Source organism: Carettochelys insculpta, chromosome 24, assembly GCF_033958435.1.
Source record: "Carettochelys insculpta isolate YL-2023 chromosome 24, ASM3395843v1, whole genome shotgun sequence".
Lineage (NCBI taxonomy): Eukaryota > Metazoa > Chordata > Testudines > Carettochelyidae > Carettochelys > Carettochelys insculpta.
In genome coordinates, this window is record NC_134160.1 from 18,433,010 (window position 1) to 18,458,165 (window position 25,156).

Below are 25,156 nucleotides of genomic sequence, written 5' to 3' on the forward strand. Positions count from 1 at the left end.
TCACTGACCTGACTTAGGCAGGCTGGGAAGCATGTGATTCACAAAGACCAGCCAGCTGAACAAAGAGCGCTCAGCACCAGCCAACAGGAAACACGGAGGAGCAGCAGGGCCTAAGCCCCACTCTCACACATAACCTGCCTCCACTTGGCACTGAGAATTGGGAACCCAGTCAGGGCAGACCACCTCCCCATTCCTGCCAATAGCAGAGGGATTGGCACACTCGCCTGCGATCCAGGAGACCTGCTTTCATATTCTCTCACTGCTGCATTTGGAGCAAGGACCTGAGCCCAAGTCTCCCACATTCAGGCAAGAGCCCCAGCCCATGAGGCTACACAGCGAGAGCCCCTCAGTCTCCTCTGCTTGGGCTCTTCCATTGTGTGTAAATAACTGAATGTGCATTGGGCCCAAGAAATTCCCCCTACAGTGTGGTGGTTACAGCACTCCCCAGGGATGTGGGAGATGCAGGTTCCAGGCCCTGTTTCCACAAGTATTTCATTTTCGTAAGGGGAACAGCTTTCAGCACAACAGGTTATGAGAGCCACACCCCAGACTGTCAAGTAACCTGATGGGACTGGGGTGCTCACCTCAGAGGTAAGAGATACGGGTTCAAGCCCAATTCAAACGAGGCAGAGCAGGAAGTCAAACCAGGGTCTTCCACAATTGAAGGGCCACTGGGCTATTTGGGAACAATGGGGCAGACACACACAACCCCCCCCCGCCCCCATGCGTTTCAAGCACAGCTACTGGATCAGGTCCCACAGGAGAGACTGGCAAGCAGTGTCCTGTCTGAGAATGGTGCCGGGGCTTAGGTACAAGCTACCGTGAAGAAACTGAAGCAGCTACGGAATTCAGGCAGCTACAGGTAAGACAGCACCTTCATCAGGATTCCCAGAATCTGAATGGCACCTGAAGTGACAGTTATGACTTAAGAACCTTTGTGGATCTCACCCAAAGCAACCGGTGCCACAAGAACCTGCTGCCCCCACAGAAAGTCTACAGAATGCCTCGCCGGCACAGTCTCAGCCCTTTTTAAGCATTAGGCCATCAGGCTAATTTCCTAGGCCTCACTTCTGCTCCACTTGCCACCCTTTGTTCTCAGCAATCACCTCAGACACTAGAAGGACCGAGAGGACACAGTAGTAAAAAATGCCATACTCATGATGGAGTTCTTGGTCTGGAAGAGGGTTCTCCTTTTGCCAAGCCTCATGGTCCCACCCATTTGCCCAGGATTATGTTCTGGCATGTCTATGACCTAGGGGAGATTATTCAAACAGCAAACTGTGAGCAGGAAGGAACAACCCAGAACAGGGTTCAAACACAAACATCCATGGGACAAAACAAGAACAAGAACCAGTGAAACCTGTCTCAAGCAGCCACTCCAGGCCCAGTGCAACCAGACATTTAACCGAGGCGTTCCTTTAATGAAGATGTGGAATTGCACTGGGTAGGTTGGGGGCCATTTTGGGCCATCTCAGGATAGGAGACTGTCTCATAATGGCAGCGTCTGCACAGATCCCAAAGTAATCAAGGTAACAAAGTTCCAACGGCAACATCAGAATTACCATCAGTCTGGAGTGACTAGATTGTCAACCTGGTACTTTAAACCTACTCCCTTCCAGAATCTGAGAGAAAGGAGCATAGTGAATGATGGTAGAGGAGGTTACAAACAATGCCAGTAGTGTCGGATTGTGCTTAGTTAGCTGAGATTTTTATGACCTTAACAGCCCTAGTGCGGGGTGGACAGAGATGCAGTTAAGTCAAGAAGAAAATGCTGAGGAAGTTAACAATTAGGTACATGAAGATTTGGCAATGTCACCAGTAACATTCTGCTTACTCATAGCCACCATTCTACTATAAGCTTTGATTGTTCTGTAAAAGTCGTCCCTGCTGGAAAATGGCCATTTAAAAACTCTCAGGAGTACGTTTCTTCATTTTACAAAAACGCACAGATGGGAAAACCCCTCAGCATCTGTACATTCGATAGCATGTGAACCCACTGCAGAAAAGATGACAAATTATTTTAAGGTAAATCACACTAGGTTGTTCGCATCCAAAGTAAGAACACCCATAGAGTAGACTGCTGACTTACACGGGGGTTGCAGTCTCACCACCCCCACCTAAGTCAAATATTCTGTGCAACTCGGGGGAGCCAGGAAACTGACAAGGGCACCAGCTCTGGTCAGTTTCCTGGCTCCAGGGAGTGTAGGGGAGCCCAAGCAGCAGTCTGGCTCCAGGCTCCCTGCCCCTTGCAGAGCCAGGAAACTGACCAGGGCTGATGCTCTCATCAGTTTCCCCGCTCCTGTCAGTGGCAGCAGCTGAGAGCCTGACCTTCCGCCACCAGACAGCAGCAGCTGCCACCCCTTACAGGAGTGGGGTAACCTCTCCTGTCGGGCAGCAGTCGCGTTAACCTGGGACACACTTAGGTCGGTTGTGCGTATCTTGGGGGTCTACCGTACTTGCACCAATGTATCAAGAGATACAAACCTCAACTTTGGATTATCAAATCATAGAGGACTAGGGTTGGGAGAGACCTCAGGAAGTCCCCTAGCCGAGCCACCTGCTCGAGGCAGGACAAACCCCAACTAGACCATCCCATCCTAGCTTAGTCAAGCCAGGCCTTAAACCTCTTAGGATATTTGTTTGGCTTTATCTACCCACAGAGAACACTTTCAAGGGGTTCAGAACAAGCCAGACTTGAACTATGACATACTCACCACCGGATGAGCAGTTTTGGGGTCAAATTCTGTGGAATTGGCATCTGTAAAATTGCATTCTTAGATTAGACAATGAACACGAGTAAGAGAGGAATGAATCCTGCTCCTGTACACTCACATGAGCAGTACCTACTTGTGCAGGGACCAACTGTGCGAGTAGAATCTGTCCCAGACACTGAACAAGCCCAGATCTATTTCTAAGCCTTTGTAGATAAGTTTTTCTAAGTCTAGGTAGAAGCTGCCATCTTCCCAAACACAACAAAATTGTTTGTAACACAGGCAATGAGGGAAGCCACAATGAAATACTGTGTACCAGTTTCTAATTTGCCTCAGTCATCAGGAAAAAAAAAAAACGCTTATTTCCTAGAAATTAAGCCTTTCATTTCACATTTTAATTTAACTAGCAATCATTCTGGAAGCTAGATTTCAGTATTGTATAGTGTTTATATCTGTGGATGACAAGTTTCTCCTACCATGCTTTCAGCGTGATGGACTGAGCAAGGTGGTTACAGTTTTCCTTTAAGACTGTGGGTTTTTTTGGAGACTCAGACTACGTCTACACTACAATATAAATTCAATTTTATAACACCGGGTTTTATAAATTCAGTTTTCATTACCCTCATCTCCCCACAAAGTCGAGTTAGCGCTGCCACATTGAATCGCTAAACATCAATTGTTGAAGCAATGCATTGTGGGAACCTATCCCACAGTTCCTTCAGTCCTGTAGCATTGTGAGTTTTTCTTTTTTTTTTTTTTTTTTGGTGCAGTATAGGGGAAAAAAATGCCCCACAAGTGGTTGTGGATATGTGATGTCATCTTCCCACATTGCTTTCCATGGGAGGGGAATGAGGTCAATGCAAATGGCCATTTTTTCAGAAGGAAAAGCAGAGAATCCCAGGCAAAAGAAAACCAAATAGGCTGGCTTCAGAAGGTGACTGAACCATGTAAACTGGTTGCCCAGCTGCCCTCCCCTGTAGAAAGAACACTTTTAGGTATGACTTTTGCCTGATCAGCCAACTAGTGCGCCAGGCAGGGGAATGTCATACCCACATGCCAAGATGACTCTGTGCAGTAGGATCACTCAGGTGACTGTGCCATCTCAACTGGCCCTCCAGCCACTTTCCCCCAGTCTGAAACCAGACACATCCTCTCTGAAAATATTACAGGAACAGATTACTTCTTGTGGTACCTGCCCACACCCCCCACCCTCCACAGCTGAAAACCAACAGCCAAAGGAATTTTCACACCATTTTTCCAAAGTCTGCCCTTGACTCAGGCCACTTGCTGGAGTGCAACCCAACGATGACAGATGCCGTCAGAGAATGCTATTTCCGGGCCAATCCGCCTGAAGTACAGTAGGATCATAACAAAGTTGAGGAAAGAGCAAACCATAACAACTAAAGCCAGCTCCCTCAGGCAGGGGAAAAGTCTGACGCTTCCTGTACTCATGAATGGAATGAAGACAATTTGTGGTGCACTGAGCTAAAAAGAAGTTTTGGCTTCGCACTCCTCTACACGGATGCGTCCAACGTGAGGCATGGAGCTCATCAGACTGCTTGGGAGACCATGGAACATCCCGGTCATTTGGCACCTCTTTGCCCCACTTGAGGATTGTTTTGCCTGCAAATAGCAGGGATTCCCTTGACTCTTCAGGTAAAGATGCACTAGCTAAAGGGTCAGCAACCAAATGGCAAAAAACTCAATAATTCAGAAGCAGCAAGACAAGCGAAGAGTAGACGGTGCACACTGCCCCGGATCGCCCAGGTGACTGTGCCATCTCAGTTGTTCCTGCAGCTAATTCCACCCGCCCCCACCCTGCCTCGAAAGCACAGCATGGGTATGAAGACAAAAAGTGCTCTCTTAAAATGGAGCCACATTTCTGACGCTCTCTCTGGTGCAGGGCTGGTGCACACCACCGTTCAGTGTGTGTGTGTGGGGGGGGGTAGTTGAAGGGCCAGTTGACACGGTCCCTTCACAGGCCTTCTCTGGCAGGGGCAGCCCTGAATTTCATTCAGTGGCCTGGCCCCCCACATATGCACGGGGTGAGGGTGTAATTGAGGGGCCAGCTGAGATGGTCCCTTCAGGGAACAGGCCCCTTTGGGGGCCTTCTCTGGCAGTGGGGTGTAGTTGAGGGACCTGTTGACAGGGTCCCCTCACTGGCTTCCCCTGGCAACAGTGAGCCCCTGAAAATCTTTCTAGTCCTTAGAGCCTTCCCCACATGCAAGCTTTTTTTGGGTTGGGGGCCAGCCATGTGATGTGTCTGGGCAGGGGACGGACCCCAGCGGCATGGTCCCTGGGGGAGGGAGGGAACAGGGGGTGCCTCTGTACAAATGTGAAGCATAGAAAAGAAGTTTCTTGGCCTCTCATGCGAGCCCAACCCCCACAGCCTAGCCACCACATGGGGCGGTGGCAGGTGTCAGCACATAAAAAAAAAAAATCTCGTCCCCTTCTGCTATATCCTCTGCAGGGAAGAAGCCACCACTCCATGCTGAGGCTATTTTTTCGTGGGTAGATGCAATCACCGCACTGATAATAAAGGAAGAAGTTTCTCATCCTCTCATACAAGCATGACCCCCCCCCACCCCCGCCCCCAACACGCAGCCTAACCACCACAGGCTTCCTGGCGCTGAATTTGAAATCGCGGGCTTCCTGTTATCTACTTCCTGCACACCTGGAGAGCAGCGGAGATGAAAGTGGCCAGAGAGGACAACTGTGAGGCATTACGGAATACATACGGGACACCTCTGGGAGATGAGTAAAGTCAATGTAAATAATTACAATTTCCATACTAGCATTAATCCAACCTTTGAAATTCGAGCTTGGTGCTACACTGACTCGCTTTGTGGGTGTTGTATCGACCTCAGCACTCCCTAAAAATAGACCTAATGGTATTTATAGTGAAGACAGTGACATTGTAAAATCAAGCTACCTGCCTTTAAAATTGACTTTATCCTGTAACATTGATATAGGGTCAGACTCTTCCCCAAAAGCCATCTCTTACCCACCCAGGACGGGGCGTAACTGTAGCCATTATCCCCATCAAGCCAGTCATAATTAACTAACTTTCTGGGTTCAGATTACCATGGTGATTACCTTGCCAGCCGAGAACGTTGCGTGCAAACTCCACAACTGCCAGCTGCATCCCCAAGCAAACTCCTGCATAAAGAGCAGACAGTATGAACATGACACCAGGCAGTGAGCTGGGAGGGTCTCCCAGACCATGCAGCAATACAAAATTCTGCACATCAGCACTTGTCCAGATGTCTACCACCCACCAAGATATATCGATTTATAGAGGAAGGGTATCTTGTGGCTACAGCACTGATTGGGACTCAGGCCTGGGATACATTCCCTGCTCTACCTCAGACTCCATGCGAGACTTTGAACAAGTCAGTTGTCTTTCTGGACCTCAGCTGCCTATCTGTAAAATACAGCCAATAGTTCCTCTCTGACACTCCTTGTCCATATAGTCTAACTCAGTTCTAAGTCAGAGTCTCTGTCCAGAGGAACTAACTGTAAAACCCAGCACAATGAGCTCTCCATCCCACTTAGGAACCTACATGATTTCTTGATAGACATTGGTATCAGCTATTAACATACCAAGACTGCACTGCAGAGTAAAGTCTCTTACTTTAGTGTAGAGAGTCAAAATGCACTAGTTTAAAAACACTTACATGTAATTTATTTACACAGTGTCACACAACTGTGAATACATATCTCAGAGAGCTGGAAGGGACTTTGAGAGGTCAAGGAGTCCAGTCCCCAGCCCTCTTGGCAGGACCACGCACCCTCCCTCCTGTTCTCCCCCACCCCCCCCTTTTTTTTTTTAAAATCTCTTTGGCCCAGACCCCTAAATAGCTTCCTCAAGAACATAATGGGCTTGATGGACCCATGGTCTGACCCAGTATGGATGTTTGTATGCTCCTGAGGAGGTCATTTAGGGGTATGGGGCAAAGAGATTTTAAAAAATAACGTCAGGGATGGTGCTTGGTCCTGCCAAGAGGGCAGGGGACTGGACTTGATGACCTCTCAAAGCCCCTTCCCGCTCTCCGAGATATGTATTCACAGTTGTGTGCCACTGTGTAAATAAATTACATGTAAGTGTTTTTAAACTGGTGCATTTTGACTCTCTACACTAAAGTAAGAGACTTTACTCTGCAGTGCAGTCCTGGCATGCTAATAGCTGATACTCTTCTGACAGTGGCCAATGCCAGGTGCCCCAGAGGGAATGAACAGAACAGGCAATCATCAGATGATCAATTCCCTGGCACCCATTTCCAGCCTCTGGCAAGCAGAGGCTAGGAACACCCTCCATGCCCACCCTGGCTAATAGCCATTGATGGACCTGCCCCCATGAATTTGTCTAGTTCTTTTTGAAACTCTGCTACAGTCTCAGCCTTCACAACATTCTCCGGCAAGGAGTTCCACAGGTGAACTGTGCATTGTGTGAAAAAATATTTCCTATGGTTTGTTTTAAACTTGCTGCCTATTAATTTCATTTGGTGACCCCTAGTTCTTGTGTTGTGAGGAGTAAATAACATTTCCTTCTTTACTTTCCCCACACCAGTCACGATTTTATAGACCTCTATCATAACTCTTCTTAATCGTCTTTTTTTCCCCAAGCTAAAAAGTTCCAGTCTTATTAATTGCTCCTCATATGGCAGATGGTCCAGACCCTTAATTTTTGTTGGCCTTTTGTGAACGGTTTTCCAATTCCAATATATACATTTTTTTTGAGATGGGGTGACCACATCTGTGCACAGGGTTCCGGATGTGGACGTACCATGGATTTATATAGAGATAACATGACATTTTCTGTCTTATTATCTATTCCCTTCTTAGGCTACGTCTATGCTAGCACAATACGTCGAAGTAGCCTATTTTGAAGTAAGGACATCAAAATAGGCTACTTCGACGTGTATCGTCTACACGTCCTCCAGGGCTGGTGCCATCAACGTTCCACGTCGAAGTAGTGACAGGGAACATCGAAAGGAGCCGCCCCAGAAGGAAACGTGGAGCATCCACACACACAAGCGCTCCCCGTCGAAATAAGGGGCCAGCAAAGCCCCAAGCCGCTCCCTTAAAGGGCCCCTCCCAGACACACTTGCCCTGCACAGCACGAGATCCACAGAGCCGACAACCAGTTGCAGACCCTGTGCACGCAGCATGGATCCCCAGCTGCAGCAGCAGCAGCCAGAAGCCCTGGGCTAAGGGCTACTGCACGCGGTGACCATAGAGCCCCGCAGGGGCTGGACAGAGCGTCTCTCAAACCCTCAGCTGATGGCCGCCATGGAGGACCCCCCCCATTTCGACGTATAGGGACACGGATCATCTACACGCGCCCTACTTCGACGTTGAACTTCGAAGTAGGCCACTATTCCCATCTTCGGATGGGAATAGCGATTTCGATGTCTCACTGCCTAAAGTCGATTTCAACGTCGAAATAGCACATGGTGCATGTAGACGCGATACGTGCTATTTCAACATTGTGCTGGCTACTTTGAAGTAGCTCACTAGTGTAAACGCACCCTTAATTATTCCCAACATTTTGTTTGCTCTTTTGACTGCTGCTGCACACTGGATGTTTTCAGAGAACTATCCACAATGACTCCAAGGTCTCTTTCTTGAGTGGTAACAGCTAAATCAGACCCCATCATTTTATGTGTGTAGTTGGGATTATATTTTCCAACATGCATTACTTTGCATTTATCAACGTTGAATTTCATCTGCCATTTTGTTGCCCAATCACCCAATTTATTAAGATCCTTCTGTAGCTCTTCAGTTTGATTGGGACTTCACTATTTTGAGCAGTTTAGTGCCATCTGCAAATTCTTCCACCTCACTGTTTATCCCTTTTCCCAGATAAGTTATAAATATGTTGAATAGGACTGGTCCCAGTACAGCCCCCATGGGACACCACTATTTACCTGTCTCCATTCTGAAAACTGTCCGTTTACTCCTATCCTTTGTTTCCAATCTTTTAACCAGTTACCAATCCAAGAGAAGACCTTCCTTCTTATCCCAGGACAGTTAACTTTGCTTAAGAGCCTTTGGTGAGAGACCTTGTCAAAGGCTTTCTGAAAATCTAAGTACACTATATCTACCGGATTCCCCCCTGTCCACATGCTTGTTGACCCTTTCAAAAAATTCTAATACATTGGTGAGGCAGATTTCCCTTGACAAAAGCTGTGCTGACTCTTGCCCAACAAATTATATTCATCAATGTGTCTGACAATTCTGTTCTTTACTAGAGTTTCAACCAGTTTGCCCAGTACCGAAGTCAGTCCTGTAGTTGCCAGGATCACCTCTGGAGCCCTTTTTGAAGACTGGTGTCACATTAGCTATCCTCCAGTCATCTGGAACAGAAGCTGATCTAAATGACAGGTTACAAACTACAGTTCATAGTTCTGCAGTTTCACATTTGAGTTTCTTCAGAACTCTTGGGTGAATGCCACCTGGTCCTGGCGACTTATTACTATTTAGTTTATTAATTTGTTCCAAAACCTCTTCTTACGACACCTCAATTTGAGACAGTTCATCAGATTCTTACCTGAAAAGAATTGCTCAGGATTGGGAATCTCGCTCACATCCTCAGCCAGGAAGACAGATGCAAAGAAATCATCTAGTTTCTCTGCAATGCCCTTTTCATCCTTGAGTGCTCCTAAAGCAGCTCACTCATCCAGTGGCCCCACTGGCTGTTTAGCAGGCCTTATGCTTCTGATGTACTTAAAAATGTTTTTGCTATTATTGTTTGACTCTCTGGCTAGCTGTTTTTCAAATTCTTTTTTGGCCTCCCTAATTATATTTTTGTACTTCACTTGGCAGAGTTTATGTTCCTTTCTATTTTCCTCACTTGGTTTTAACATCCACTTTTTAAATAATGCCTTTTTGTCTTTCACTGCCTCTTGTACTTTATTGTTTAACCACGGTAGCACTTTCTTGGTTCTCTTACTACCTTTCCTAAATTGGGATACACACTTAAGTGGAGCCTCTATCGTGGTGTCTTTCCATGCAGCTGGCAGGGATTTCACTGTAGGCACTGTACCTTTTAATTTGTTTAACTAACTTCCTCATTTTTGTTTAGTCCTCCTTTCTGAAATTAAATACTACAGTCTTGGGCCACTGCAGTATTTTCCCAGCCCATGTTACATTTAATTGTATTATGGTCACTACTACCCAGAGGTCCAGAAACATTCAGCTCTTAGACCAGATCCTGTGCTCCACTTCGGGCTAAATCAAGAATTGCTTTTCCTCTTCTGGGTTCCAGGACTAGCTGCTCCAAGAAGCAGTCATTTAAGGTGTCAAGAAACTTTCTCAGCTTCCCATACTGAGGTGACATGTACCCAATCTGTATGGGGATACTTGAAATTCTACTTTCTTTTTAAAAAAAATTATTTATTTTTATTGTTTTGATAGCCTGTCTAATCTCCCTGAGCATTTCACAGTCAGTATCACCATCCTGGTCAGGTGGTCAGTAATATATCCCTACCATTATATTCTTATTATTCAAGCCTGGGATTACTATCGAGAGAGATTCTATGGTACAGTTTGGTTCATTTATGATTTTTACTTCATTTGATTCTACACATTCTTTAACGTATAGTGCTCCCCCACCCCCAGCACGACCTGTTCTGTTCTTGCGATAAATTTTGTACCCTGGTATTACTGCATCCCATTGATTATCCTCATTGCACCAAGTTTCTGTGATACCTACTATATCAATATCTTCATTTAATATGAGGCACTTTAGCTCACCCATCTTATGATTTAGACTTCCAGTATTTGTATATAAGCACTTGAAGAACTTGTCACTCTTTAGCTGCCTGCCATTACATGATGTAATTGAAAGAGACTCTGTTGACTGTTCCTCATCAGACTACCTGATTGAACTCACAACCCTGGGTTTACAAGGTCAGTGCTCAAACCACAGAGCTACCCCTCCCCACCGAAGGCAAATCAAGAACAATACTGAGTGCTGCACTTGTCTCTCATCTACTAATTTCTTTTATCTTTTCTCATTACATGAACGTATCCTTAGAATTAAATCGGAGAGAAATTGTTACTATCAACCACCCCCAGAAGAAATCTGAGTTCCCTTGGGAACATTTTAAATACTGCAGACTTGAGCAGAGTGTACCAGACCCCTAAGTACGGACAGCGCTATGGGCTAAGAGCACATCAGCGTGGAACAGTCTGAAGTAAGAGCTTGGTTGGTCACAACAAAGATGCATTGGATCTGAAGAGCTGCAGCAGGAAGCAGACTGACTCTGCACCAGTTGGCACCTTGTTACCCCGGGCGCCGCTTCTTTTTGCTGTCACACACGTTCTATTTCTCACCTAAAAAGGGCTTTTTCTGCTTTCTTGCCCAGGAAATCGCTTGAATTTTCCCTTCTGTTCCTCGAACACCAAACCCACCTGGAACCAGGACTCCCCTGCACAAGGGAGGAGAAAAACTTCAGCTACACCAGACTTGCAGTTTCCTGTACCTTCCGAACAAGTACTGAAGCTCTTCTGCTTTCAGACCTTGGAGTTACAAGACCTGGCCAATGCACTGCCAAGATGACTTTCAGTAGAACGGTGTGCACACTAGTGAAAGCCTTAAGGTGTTTACAAAGGGCAAGGCACTTCTGTGCTAAAATAATCTGATGAATGAAATTAAATGACAGGATTGCCTAGGACAGCAAGGAACTAGACTTACTGATCAAGGTCCCTTCAGTCCTGTCTCCAATTTAGGACATGTCTATGTTAGCTGCAGGATTTTGTAGGCACACACTTGTCAGGGCAACATTTATAAAAAGTCTTAGTTTCTCTGTAACAAATCTCTATGGATAGACAAATATAGCACAGGCTGTACTACGAGAGGCAGTGTGGTCTAGGAAACAGAGTCCTGGACTAGCACTTGGAAAATCTAGGTTCTACTTCTAGCTCTGCTACTGGCCAGCAGGTGCTGTTGGGAAAGTCACATCCAAGCTTAATGCCTCAGCTTCCCCACCTGTAAAACAGGAAGAGTGACTTCCATTTAAGAGCTACAAATAAAGAGCACAGTGATTGCTAGGTGGCTTATTACCACTGCTCTACACAGAATTGAAAAGAGCAGGTCCCTGCACATAAAACAGCATTTGTGCCCTACAGCACATACAGAAAAAATTCCTTTAATCCAGCCTCTGATGGTCCAACATCCCCCGAGATATGCATACCTTGAAATTCACATAAATTGCAGGGCTTGGGTGGTGGGTTAGAGCCGGGGCAGAGGGCTAGAGGGGTGGAGCTGAGCCTGGACATGCGGGGGTTGGAGCCAGGGTGTGTGGTGGAGGTGAGCCATGACAGAAGGGTTTGAACTAGGGTGTGGAGGTTATTGCGACATCCAATAGTCCAGAAAATTTGGTAATCCAGCACCTGTCTGGTCCTGAACGCGTCAGATTAAAGGAATTTTACTGTACCTGTCAATCAGCCTACTACTGAGAGACCAGTCAACTGAATTAGAACACAGCCTGTGCCAAAGGCAATCACAAAAACACATGCATTCTGCAGGGGATTCTGTGTATTCCTGACCACTGGCAGGAAACAGATACCCACCTCGCTAAATATCTGATCGCTAGTCATGGCTTGCCACTGATCACGAGGCTGCCTCCACTCCCTTCCCTCCGACCTAGCCTCTCCCTCCACCTTCCCCCCACAGAAAAAATGATCCTACATTTGCATTGTTCTCTTCCTCCCAGCCCTGACCATCTCAAGTCCCAACCTTCCCCATCCCACTTTCTCCAACAGCTGTTCCCATGCCTCATGCGGCCCTCCACCCTTTCATCCCCAAAACCAGCCAGATGTGCACAGCTAGCCTCTAACTACATTGATATTGATGTCTCTCCCCACCCCTGAATTGTTTGTTACAATTATGCAAAACTATTGTAAACTCTGCAGAGTAGAGGCTCTCTGTTGTACAGCACCCAGCACAAGCGGGAGAAGGTCCTGGAGTGCAACTGTGGGAAAAGAGCAATCATTTAGAAAACGTCAGCACCACTCAGGGAAGTCCGATCCTCTCTGTGGAAAGGGCCAAGGTTATGAACTACTCACTCAGCACTACAGAGCTTCTGCCAGGCCTCGTGGTATCGCACTGGATCTTCTTGTAGAGTTGCTGGTTCCAAGTCTGCAGAATCAATATACTGGGAAGAAATCCAGGAATAACTGCAGTGAGAGATGGCCACGAGTCCCCAGTTTCATTTTCTTTCAGTCTACACGGATGAGACTCCCCCCTTGCCAATACAGGTTTGCTTCTTATTGCACGTGTACTTGTAGTTGACTTGGTCTGACTTTCTACCAGATAACAATACAGCTTCCCGTTCAAAACCCCTAATGGTTTTTAATTACATGTGCAGACACTAGGCTTGCTGGAGGTCCTCTCTCTCACTGAGCAGTGTACTGGTAACCGATGAGGCCTTTGTGTTAAGTAAAGCTGAGGACTACAGGCCTTAGACTGCACGACGCACACGAACCATGGAGCCATACTCAGCATCTCCTTAACTGTGCATATTAAACTTGTACACCGAATGTGGCAGGGATCCAGGAAAACAATTAGACTACATTATGATGGCACCTATGCAAAAAGGAGCCAGAGTGGCAGTTCTGTGGACACCCTTACCCTTAGCATTGCCTGACTTGGGGGACTCCCACTTTTCTCTTCTCTCTCACGCTCGAAACCCCAGTATAATGCATGAGTCCCCTGCAGCATTTTGACTACTATCCCCACATTGAACTACACTGGCTCTAAAGCAGAAGAACTTTAGAACCAATGTGGCTAACCATTACAAGCAAATTCTACCAATAACTAAGGAAGGGAAATACTGAAAGGCAGCCTGGCCTTGGTACAAAGCTGGGATACATTAAGTGCCAATGTGCAAGACTTACTTCACAGCCCTATCGCACACAGGGGTGGTATACACCTCTTGGGTACTGCGTCATATTTAGAGACAACACGGCTTAAAGACATTTTTCTGCAAAATGTCAGATGAAAGGTGGCAGATATTTCAATACTCCAGAAGTCTTCATGACATTCAAATACGTTCCAAGGGCGTTACAGAGACAACCACAATTCTACATGGAGCCCAAATCCCAGGGGAGTACTAGGGCAGAGTACCATGAAGTCCGACAGTGCCATCAAGTCAGACTCCTGTACGAAGTACTAGGTATAGTAATGGCTAGAGGAAATTCAGAATTAACACCGGCCTCCCTAAAACCACCACTCAGGCTCAACACCAAATAGCTAAAAACAAACAAAAAAACCCCAGCATGCACTTGTATTACACAGACCCTCTGTTCTGAAAGCAGGAGAGTGGTTTGCAATTAGGTTGTAAGCATGCAACAGAAGTTCAGACACCAGCCAAAGGGGTAGGTGTTATAATGTTCCTGGCTGCTGAACCATTCTGAAAACTGAACTGTATCCCAGATATTGTTGCTTACAGTTTTCCACACGATCTCATTAAGACAAACACCACTTCAGCTAGGACTAAGAAAAAAGAGCATACCTTTATCTCAAGTTTGTGGTTGATGGCCAGAGCAGAATGTTCCAAAGCTTTAATAACAGAAGCATAGGAATCTGAGAATTTGGTGTATTTGCCAACAAGTGCAATGGAGCAGGTCTCTAGCAAACGGTCATATCTAGGAACACAAAACCAAAATACAGTGCTTGCTCATTGTAATGGGAACTGAAAGGTACTGCAGACTTTTCAAAATCTGGCCTAAATTGGAGCTGGCTGCTTGAAAGCCTGGACTACGGGCCACTCTGACAGCCTGGCCTTTACACAGGCTACTATTCTGAACTGATGACAGCAATCTAGAAAAGTCTACTATTTGAAAACCAAAACAAAAATGTTGCTAAGAAGCCACAGAGAAGAATAAATTGTATGGGAGAACAATGTCTTACCTTTGTTTACAGTTATTGTTAGGTTTCAGTTTTTTCTTTGATGAGCTTAGTTGTACTAGGCCCAAAGCAGGTATCAAATTTATTAAATACAACTCAGGAAGGAAAGCACACGGTGTTTATCTTGCACAGAAATGTCCTCTCTGCATTCTAGCTCAGTCTATTCCAGTGGCTGATGGAAAACACAACTCCAGTCCCACAAGACTGCAGAGTTCCACAATCTGGGGGTGCAAGATGCTACATTCTTGTTCGGGGGGGATCTGGAATATCATAGGATTCTCTGGGCTTGATACTGAGCTCTCACTCACATAGAGTAAAGTCAATGAAAGTCACAAACACTCACCAATTCTGAAATAGGGCCACTTACTGCAGTTTCAAAATATGCCTGTAAGCACCCAACTTCAGGCACCTGACTTTCAAAACAGTGACCCAAGTTATTGTAGAATTGGGGACCACAATGCTTGTCGACCTGAATCCTTCCAATCATTCCATTCAGATCACACAGACCACTCTACTTCCTCTTTTAACAGCAGCCCTCATAAACTGTAAACGGGTCATTGAAAGGTAGTCAAATTTGGTACAAATGCTGCAGTAAGCCATCAGTGCACTGAACAGACACTGCTAGTCACCTGATACATTGCTGTGTTACAGGTACTGCTTTGCTTTGCCTTTGTAACCATATTTATATTGTACAGTCACATTTAATTTAGTTTTCACGATTCAGGTGATCAGAACATATTGAAATTCTAAAGCATGAGAATTCTGAAGGAGTTTAAGAGATGTTTGAGCCATTAGCAATCATCTATAAGAATCCATGGAAGAGGGCAGAGATCTCAGGGAATTATAGTACTTATCTATAAAAATGGGAACATGACCATCCAGAGAATTATAAACAAACAGCTTAAATTCAGTACCCAGAAAGAGAATGAAGCAGAAAAATCAAGCAAATTTGAAAGCACCGAGAATAAAATGATAACTGTCAACATAGATTTGTCATGATGTTAGGTTGTCTTGATTTGCCATATATTCTTTGACAGGGTAGCAAGCCACGTGGATGTGGAGAAGCCGTAAATGTGATAGACCTCAACTTTAAGGCTTCTGATGTATTTTTCACATGGCCTTTTCATAAGCCAATTAGAGAAATATAGCCTAGATGAAACTACTACAAGGCAGAAGCACCACTGATGGAAAACCATATTGAGAGAGCAGTCACCCATGGCTCACAATACAGGTGAAAGGGCACATCATGTGGGATCCCACAGGGATCTATCCCAGGCCCAGCTGTATTCAATACCTACATAAACAAGTTAGATAATGGGAAAGAGAGCACTTATAAAGTCTGAAGAGGATACCACGCTGGGCAGTGGGTGCGCAGATGCTTTGGAAGATAGGATTAGCATTCAATAAGATACTGAAAAAGTGGAGAAAGTAAACTGGATGAAATCCAATAGGGACAAATGTAAAAAGTACTCCACTTAGGAAAGAACATGGGTCTCAACTGGAGCACGGTGTTTAGTTCTGGCAACATGCTTTGCAAATGACATGGACAAACTGGTAGAGCCCTAAACAGATACAAAATTTGTATCTGCACCCATATCCGCAAAAATGAGCCATGGATATCCACATCCATATCTATGGATACAAAGCAGGTTATCTGTGGATTTACAGGGCTACAAATTGGACAGAGTTCAGAGGAGAGGAAAAAAGACTAAAGGTCTAGAAAACATGACCTATGAAGCAAGAATGAAAAAAGGGGGTTGTTTAGTACGGAGAAAACTGGGGGGTGGAGGGGAAGAAGGACGACACCACAGACTTCACCTACAATACTTCAAAGGTTGTTATAAAGAGGGGGGTGATAAATTAATTCCTTATCCAGTGAGGACAGAACAAACAAACAGACAAATTGCAGCAAGAGAGATTTATGTTAGGAAAAAAACCTGTGTAACTCTCAGATTACTAGACCAGATCAGCTAGTGAGGTAATGGAATCTCTGTCGCTGGAGATTTTCACGAGCAAGTTAGAGAAACACCTAACAGGTTGGTTCAGTGTAGGGGACTGGACTAGATGACCTTGAAGTTTGTTCCAGTCCTGCATTTTTATATGATTACCCTCAAGCACGGTACTGGAAACTGCCAAGTCTTATATACATCAGAGAAATTCTGAGTTAGTTCACTTATTTTTCTCCACTAGCTTTACAAAGGAATCCTGCAGGGTCACTCGTTTCTCACCCAGACACATGCAAAACTGACTGAGTCAGTAGCCTCTGTTACAGGGGTGGGCCACACATGGCCTACCAGGCTCTCAGATCTGGCCCACTGACTGCCTGAGGTAGAGAGCAGCCTGCTGCTGCTTGAAGCACTCTTGACCTCCTACCCCTCATCACCCATGTTCCCTCTGTTTTTTTCCCCATCCATGGCCAGAATTAGTTTTCTGATGTGCACCAAGGCACCTGAAAAGGAGCACTACCAATAGACACAGCCTGCCAGCTCTGAGCTCTCTGCCAACCAGCAGAGCAGCACCTGAATGTCTCCTGGGTGGCTGCCAGAGTGCTCATCATAGCCCGAATCCTGTGCCCCTCCTTCTGTACCCAAACCCACTCCCAGACCCTGTACCCAGTCCTCTGCCCTAGGTCACAACCCAAACCTCTACACCCCAAGCCACTGCCCCAAGTCACAGCCACCTCCTTCACCCAAACTCCCTCCCAGACCCTATGCCCCTCCCCAGCACCCTTACTCCAAGCCCCCTTCTGCAGCCAACCTTCATCTCAGACCCTGCACCTCCTCCATTCATATCATGGAAGAGCGCAGCCCTCAGCCACTTCCCATTTTTGGAGTGGCTGCCCCCCCCCCCCCACCAAACATCATTGCCCAATCCTGCTCTACTAGCTACAATAGAGCAGGGATGAGTCTGTAAGATAAAGCTAAATTAACCCTTGATTTACAAGGTTTTCTATTTACCATTTTCTTATACCCCATGGACCATACATTTAAAAGCTTCAGTGCATGCCTGAATGTTGATTAAACTTTGGCCACATTATTCCCTTAACAGTGGGGTGTTTTGTTATCAAAGGAACTCAGTAAATAAACTATTCAACACTGTCTTAGTTTGTGGGCTTTTTTCCAGCGGTTAATGATCTAAAAATAAAATGTATTGTTATGAAAACAGAGTTTTGGGGGAATTTGAAACAACACAAGCCCTCTGGGGAACCATTCCCCAGCCGATCACTGAAAGCCAGGGCAGAATTCAATCCCAAGTCACACTCAGCGGTGGAACCCACCTGTCAGCCATCTCCTTCCACTTCATGAGCATCCTCCTTGGTTGCTTCTCAATGGGAAGGTCAAGCCTGCGGCGGAAGTAATCAACCACTCCCTGCTCCTCTAGCAAGAGAGGAACCCGGTAGATGGAAGAGACGTCATGGACACAAATGACCTGTTCAAAAACAGCGATTGTCACAAAACACATATCCACAGGCACCAATAAATGATTCTAACAGGACATCAGACAGTTGAACATTACCACTTCCTTCTGCCACCAGAAGACACCTGTACAATTACTTAACATTTACTTGTGCAAAAGGAATGAAAGTGGATTTTGAATTCAAACAACTTGTAAGAGCATTCTTTCTGAGGAATGATCTAATCACAGGAGCTAATATCAGTCCGAGGCTGCTCTGAAACAGTGCTACTAATGGTATGAAGAACCAATGAGCAAAGCCAGGTCCTATAGGAAGGAGAAATCCAAAACAGTCACAAGGTAAGGTGTAAAATAAAGGAAGTTGTAAGCCATCTCCCAGTAAGGGCACACAACACAACTTAGCTCAGTTCATCCGTGGCTGCTTCATTACAGACCAGATTGCACAGGACAGAGGTTGAATTCCAATCCCACCTATGCACCCTGTGTGTTTCAGCCATTTGCATCTGGTCTTTAATTAATACAAGCTCTTTGGGCACAGACTACCTTATTTTGGGGATATGCAGTGTTCAGTACAATTGAGCCATTTTCTGACTAGTGCCTATAGGTACTACTGTCATACAAGCCAGTAATTGATTTCTCCAGACCAAGACAGAGGCACATATGCAGGGCACGGGGAAGCTTGTACTGTTGTCAAGAGAACAGCAAGAAGTTGTGTCACCTTAAAGACTAACAAATGTATTACGTCATGAGCGTTCATGGGTAAAATGCACTTCATCAGATGTGTTGGAGTGGAAGTTACAGAACCCAGGGTATATATAGCAGGAGGAAAAAAAAAAAAAAAAAGAGGACGACGAAAGGAAGCTATCATTTGTAGGACCAGTTAAGCAAATTAAGCAATATGTGTCTCACTGACAGCATACAATGTAAAAGTACAAATATCAAAGGCAGGTAAATTGCCCTTGTAATGTGTTAACCAGCTGAGATCTTTATTCAAGCCCAAGTTAGTGGTGTTAAATTTGTGAATGAATTTCAGCTCAGATGTCTCCTTCCAATCAGGTGATTAAATACTTTTGTAAAGCATTCAGCCACTGCAAGCAGCCAGGCTCCACTGCCTGCAGCTCTAGTCCCTCAGGGCAGTGGGGTACATGCCCACTCCCATGCCACTGGGCCAAGAGATCCCTTCAGCTCCCAGTCACTGCGGGAGAAAGGGGGAGTGGAGGCGGCACAGGGTACTGGACTCATCCCAATCCACGTTGTCAGGAATGTTGCTAGTAAAAGTCAGGAACAGGTCATGACATCTGTGACTTTGTGTTTATTGTCCGTCCCTGTCCATGACTTGTACTAAAAATACTGATGACAAAAATCCCAGCCTTACCGATTTATTTTAAAAAGGAATTGATTGTACCTGAAAGACATCTCACACTGGCATAAGAAATAAATGCGTTGAGCACAGAATTAAATTTTCCTGGATAATCTCTTCCTGTGCGATCTGTCACTAATGCGAACAGGCAGATATAAGGAATGCCCCAGTATTGCCATTACACAGTGTATTTATACAAGTAGCAGTACATAAAACACACATTCGCAAATCCCATTACTCAGTTACTCTTTGAGCTCTGAACACTACTTTCAAAGGCCACAGTCTTTCCTAAATGCAGAAGGAATTTGGAAGGTTAAGAGGTCCCAAGGATAGTCACTGGCAAATAAATTAGACTGTGCAGACTTCACTAAATAGTTAATTGTACCTAAGGGGCTTCTGCCTATTCAGTCAGATACCAGGCTTGCAGAGAGGAATTCACAAACGTACATGAGACAGACAAGCATTTAAGAACTAGAAGTGAGATAAACGTGTAGCTGTATCTTCAGCCTATAAAAGATGCGTAGCTGTCACAGAGGAGCTCTAGGTACTAAATAAAATGCTGCCCCCTCTGCATCTGACCAATGGTATAGAAGCTGGTTACAGGGAAGGGGAAAGGTACAGCAGTCTTCACCTGTTCCGGTTCTACATGACAGAACATCGAGATCTTCTCCTTGACTGAAGTGTCCAGGGGCGTGGAGCATCTGCACACAATCTAGGCGAGAAAGCAGCCATGTCAAGGTTGGGAAGCAGAACAGCTCCTGTCATGGATTCCTTTTTGATATTGTTTATTATTCCTGCACCATGCCGGGTATACAGCAGCCTCCCAGCAGATCAGGAAAGGTTGGCTGCAGGGTGCCAGCCCCACACTTGTCAAATGTAGTAGAGGGAAAAACTTACCAAGTCTGGTGAGAGACCAAGTCCCCTGAGTTCACGGACACTATTCTGGGTAGGTTTCGTCTTCTGCTCTCCAGTAGAGCTTGGCTAGTAGACAAAGAAGATGAAAACACAGGCTGAACCGACCTGGTCTGGACCCGAGTGGTCCTGGACCAGGGGAGGGAGGTCAATGCTCCCCTGCTGGCTTCCAGCCCCACTCCAGTGCTCCCCTCCAGGCTGTTGCCCATGTCTTCCCAGCCCCTGCAGGCCCCGCCCCCCGGCCACCAATTCCTGGCCCAAGCACCCACTCACCACAACTTCCCCTAACCACGGCTCCCTGGCCCCAGATGCCCACTCACCAGCCCTGATACCAGCTCCTTTGGCCTGTGGCTCCCCACCTGCCCATTCTCCAGCTTGCCCCAGCCCCAGCTGTGAACTGCCATTCCTGGCCTCAGCTGCCATTTCCACTGCTGGGTCCACCTGCCGCCAGCCTTGCCATGGCTGCCCTGGCCAGGGTTCCAGCTGTTGGTCTAGCTGCCCCCGCCCACTGGGGCTACTTGGTCCAGCATCATCCATGCTCACACCTCAGATGTTGCCAGATGAGAGAACCCCAGATTTCAACCTATATATTATTACACGGGTGAGCAAAGTGGGGGGCAGGCCCCCGCGGAGAGGCGTGAAGTTTCAGAAAGCAGGGGTTGGGGACGCAGCACGATTGGCTGCTGGCTCTCAGGCTCATCCATCTCACTAAAATGGAGACGTGCGCTACTGTTTTTATGTCTGTGTATTCACAATTATATACTGTTTAATAGAGTTTTTATATTCTACATCCTTGTTTTCTTACATGTGCCGAAACAGTTTTTTTCCCCCCCCTTCCCTATATGAACCAAAACGTCCGTCAGCCTGGATGGCATTAGACAGGCTGGGGGGGAGAGGTCCCTGCTGTTTGCAGGGATGAAAAGTGGGGCCTGACCTAAAAGGTTCGCTCACGCCTGTATAATTGAGCTCACGTCTACCTGGTCATCTGTGGCATTCAATAGCCATTCAAGCCCTCAGGCCCTATGCATCACATTACGTTTTAGTTATGGGAAGGAACCCTGAATTTATGAAAGACTCTTCCTCATTTCACAGACTCAGAGCGACTGCAAGGTATTGAGGGCGGGAGAGAGAAAACTTTAGCTGTCCAGAAGGTCCAGGGACCTGTCTAGTGCTTGCTCCCCACGATTAATAGTTCCCTCAGAGAGCATGGAGTGGGGACGGGAGCCTGCATTAGCCATTCTTTACCCTTTTAAACAAAGTAGCTGGCCTGCTGTACCCCGTCCTAGTATCTACATCCAACAGTGCTGGGTAATCACACCAGGTGGATGTTTCTCCTAAAATGATCACGTGTGAAAAGACAGTGGCATTGCAACTCTGTTGGTCCCAGTATCTGAGACACAAAAGGTGCGTGAGGTCATATCTTTTACTGGACCAATTTCTGTTGACGGGAGAGGCAAGCTTGTGAGGTCACATAAAGCGTTTTTCAGGACATCATAAAGAGCTCCCTGTCAAACTGACAGCTTGTCTTCCTCCCCAACAGAAGTTGGTCCAGTAACAGATATTGCTTCCGCCACCATCTCCCACTATCAAAATAGTTACCATCAATGGCAACTGTCACTAATGAGCTTCAGAGTTAAAATGACTGCACAACAACTTACAAATATGGGAATCTGTGCAGATATTTGTCCCACCAAGTTGTTATGTACTGACTCTGGGATTATGCTGTGGAGATTATGACACAACTGCCAGTGATTATGTATAGGTTTTAAGTTGGCTTTTAATCTTCATTTCTAGCATCCGCAAATTCCTTCCTAACCCATTTGTCATACATCGATTTAGCTTTTCTTTTGTATCAACATTTTACGATGTTTATTTGATTCTCACATGAGACACTGACTTCAGTTTCTACACACAGTCTCAGAATAAGTTTTCTTACTTAATTTAAGATTACTTTTGGGCAGTCCCTAGAGGCTTTTTTGAGTGGTTTTAGTTATATAGCAACTTTAAAAAGTAGTGTCCTGGATATTCTATTTTGAAGCTCAAGAAGTTATCTTCACTCTGGACTTCAGAAAAGCAGAGTGACTCCCTAAGGAAAGTATCAGAGAGGTAGACGAGTTAGTCTGTATCTTCAAAAACAATCAGAAGTCCTGTGGCACCTTATAGACTAACAGATATTTTGGAGCATAAGCTTTCGTGGGCAAAGACCTGTTTGATAGGCAGAATCCCCTGGGATGCTAACATGAGGGGGAAAGAAGTCCAGACGACCCGGAGGTATTTAAAAAAAAAAAAAAAGACACTTGTCAAAGGAGCAGGAACACACCAGCTCAATATACAGAAATAAACGTAAAGTAAATATGGCAGGCGACCAGCTTGGCTTAACAATGAAATCTTTGGTGAGTTTAACACACAAAAAGGAAGCTTACAACAAGTGGAAACATGGACAGATGACTATGGAAGAATATAAACACACTGCTTGAGCACTCAGGGGTGTAATCAGGAAGGCCAAAGTGCAACTGAAATTGCAGCTAGCAAGCAGAGTGGATTTAAAAATAGTTTTAAAGTATTTAAAAAAAAACCAAATATTTTAAATTGGATTCTTTTGATTTTTTTTTAAAAAAGAAATCAATACAAGTAAGTTACAGTTAAAGCACACCATAAACATGCTAAACATTCATTTTTCTGAGACAGCAAGTGTATTGATGGCTCTAGTCCATCCAGCCTAACTACCAGCTCTTGCTTCTTGAAACTTCTGGGCTTTTAATTTCTCTCTCTCAGCAGACTACAATCTAACCCATGCAAAGAAAGGTACAAGCTGAATAGGATTGTTTTTGTTCTGTTCTTGTGTTGACAGACCTTTGCCAAGCCTGGCAGAGGAGTTAAGACATTTTCTTAAGACAGAGAGAGAATATATAGAAAAGGATGGAGGAAGTACAGAAAGGAACAGTGGAGTGGGCTGGAAAGAAAAAAGGAAGACATTACTCAGCTCACACACAGGTATCTATATTCCCCCAACTTTTGCCACAGAAAAACTATCAAGGCTTCTGGGTGTAAAAGACCCTAGCTGGGAATATTCTGAACAAATTCATTCCCTAGTTAAAAAGGCAAAGCATGCCAAGTGTAAGCTGTGCAAGATGATGGTATAGGACCTCATTGCAAAGATGAGATATCAGGAAAACTGCTCATTAGGAGAAAACTATGAGGATAAAAACAGATATGGCTGCATGAATCAACTGGTTAGAAATTTAAATAATTTACAAATAAACTCCCAAGCTGGCTGTGGTATTGGCTGTTGCTGTAGACTAGCTGTGAACAGCCTTGTGTCTACACGATCTGAATTCTTTCCTTATGTACACTCTTATGCTTTGCATTACAAAACATATACTGCACAGATATCTTTGAGCAGATCTGTATCTATGCTAAATTCCTAAATATATTTCTAAAGTAAGTCCTAGTTGTACAATACCTGGCCATCACAACTTTCCATGGACTTACCTGGGGAACTAGACTGACATGAATATTACAGAAGTTCTCCCTTTTGGCTTTGAACTGGAACTGGCGGAAAGCCTCGATGAAGGGCATGCTTTCTATATCTCCCACAGTTCCACCAAGCTAAACAAAGAAATCACAGAATAGCACTGAACTTCCCATAACTAATACGTCCCATCATTTCTGGTTCTTATGGTTTTTTTGTCTTTTGTTTGTTTGTTTTTTTTAGGGAAACACAGCCTACTGCACAATCAACATTACGTGGGCTCTGTGCAACACCACCAGCAGGATATTTTCTTGTTAAATGGTGTCCTTCAAAGATATGTTGGGTATCAGATGATATATTTCATGGCATTTTTCTATTCCTTTCAGACAGCTGTACATGGTACAGATGCAGCTTAACTAAAGCTGGCCAAGAGAGGCTTTTGGGACTCTATGCTCTTCCTTACATCCAGCCATTATTTCATCCTCTTAATTCCCTATTCTTATTATAGTTTGTACTGCAAAAGAAAAGTAGCTTTCCAAAAGGCCAATGTTGCTTTAGAGACTGCAAGGACACCTGGCTCACGTGTATCGCTACTTTGGAGTCCAGGCATATTAACTCCATGCTGAGATTGAGTTCCAATGCCTTATTGACAGGAAACCAAAAGTACTACCACTTACAGCCAGCTAGAACACCAAGCTGGTGTACATATAAAATGGGGCTTGTTCTTTTTCAAATGATCCAAACAATAGAGTGAAAAGCTGTTTAATAAGAAAACCATTCTTCACAGGATTTAACTAGAGTTACAGGTCAACTTACTCCACATGCCTACAGAGGGAAATGCTACAAACCTCAATCACACACACTTGGGGTTCAATGCCATCTTCATCCACAGGAATTCGTGCCTGCCTCATTACCCACTCTTGGATGGCATCTGTGATGTGGGGAACAACTAGAAGTGAAATAGAGACAAAGGTTAAAACCACAGTCTGCATAAATTCCAGTCTCAAACACAAACTGAGATTAACTGGCCGCTGTTTTTCATTCACATCTGATGTTGATCATTTTATTAATCAAGGCATTCCTTTTACTAAGTGGTAATTCCTACCCATGACCTTTCACACAAGGTGCAATCCCACTTCACAGTTTAGGCAACTGTTTTGCCATTTATCGGAGGGGTAGCCGTGTTAGTCTGGATCTGTAACAGCAACGAAGGGTCCTGTGGCACCTTATAGACTAACAGAAAAGTTCTGAGCATGAGCTTTCGTGAGCACAGACTCACTTCATCAGATGCTGGTCTTGGAAATCTGCAGGGCCAGGTATAAATAAGCCAGAGCAAGGGTGGGGATCACAAGGTTAGCTCAGTCAGCAAG

The 25,156-nt window shown here is 45.2% G+C and overlaps 1 protein-coding gene across 1 annotated transcript in view; it reads right to left on the minus strand.

Annotated features, from left to right (window-relative positions):
- CTPS1 (CTP synthase 1) overlaps nt 1-25,156 on the minus strand; it is a 47,000-nt gene that overhangs the window by 12,887 nt on the left and 8,957 nt on the right. Inside the window, exons 4-14 of the mRNA XM_074976275.1 lie at nt 24,635-24,735; nt 23,807-23,923; nt 20,300-20,383; nt 20,034-20,114; nt 17,906-18,057; nt 14,234-14,366; nt 12,786-12,874; nt 11,052-11,146; nt 5,808-5,870; nt 2,715-2,758; nt 1,156-1,252 (exon numbers count right to left, since the gene is read on the minus strand). Of these exons, the coding sequence (XP_074832376.1) occupies nt 1,156-1,252; nt 2,715-2,758; nt 5,808-5,870; nt 11,052-11,146; nt 12,786-12,874; nt 14,234-14,366; nt 17,906-18,057; nt 20,034-20,114; nt 20,300-20,383; nt 23,807-23,923; nt 24,635-24,735 (1,056 nt within the window). The remainder of the gene's footprint in view (nt 1-1,155; nt 1,253-2,714; nt 2,759-5,807; nt 5,871-11,051; nt 11,147-12,785; nt 12,875-14,233; nt 14,367-17,905; nt 18,058-20,033; nt 20,115-20,299; nt 20,384-23,806; nt 23,924-24,634; nt 24,736-25,156) is intronic.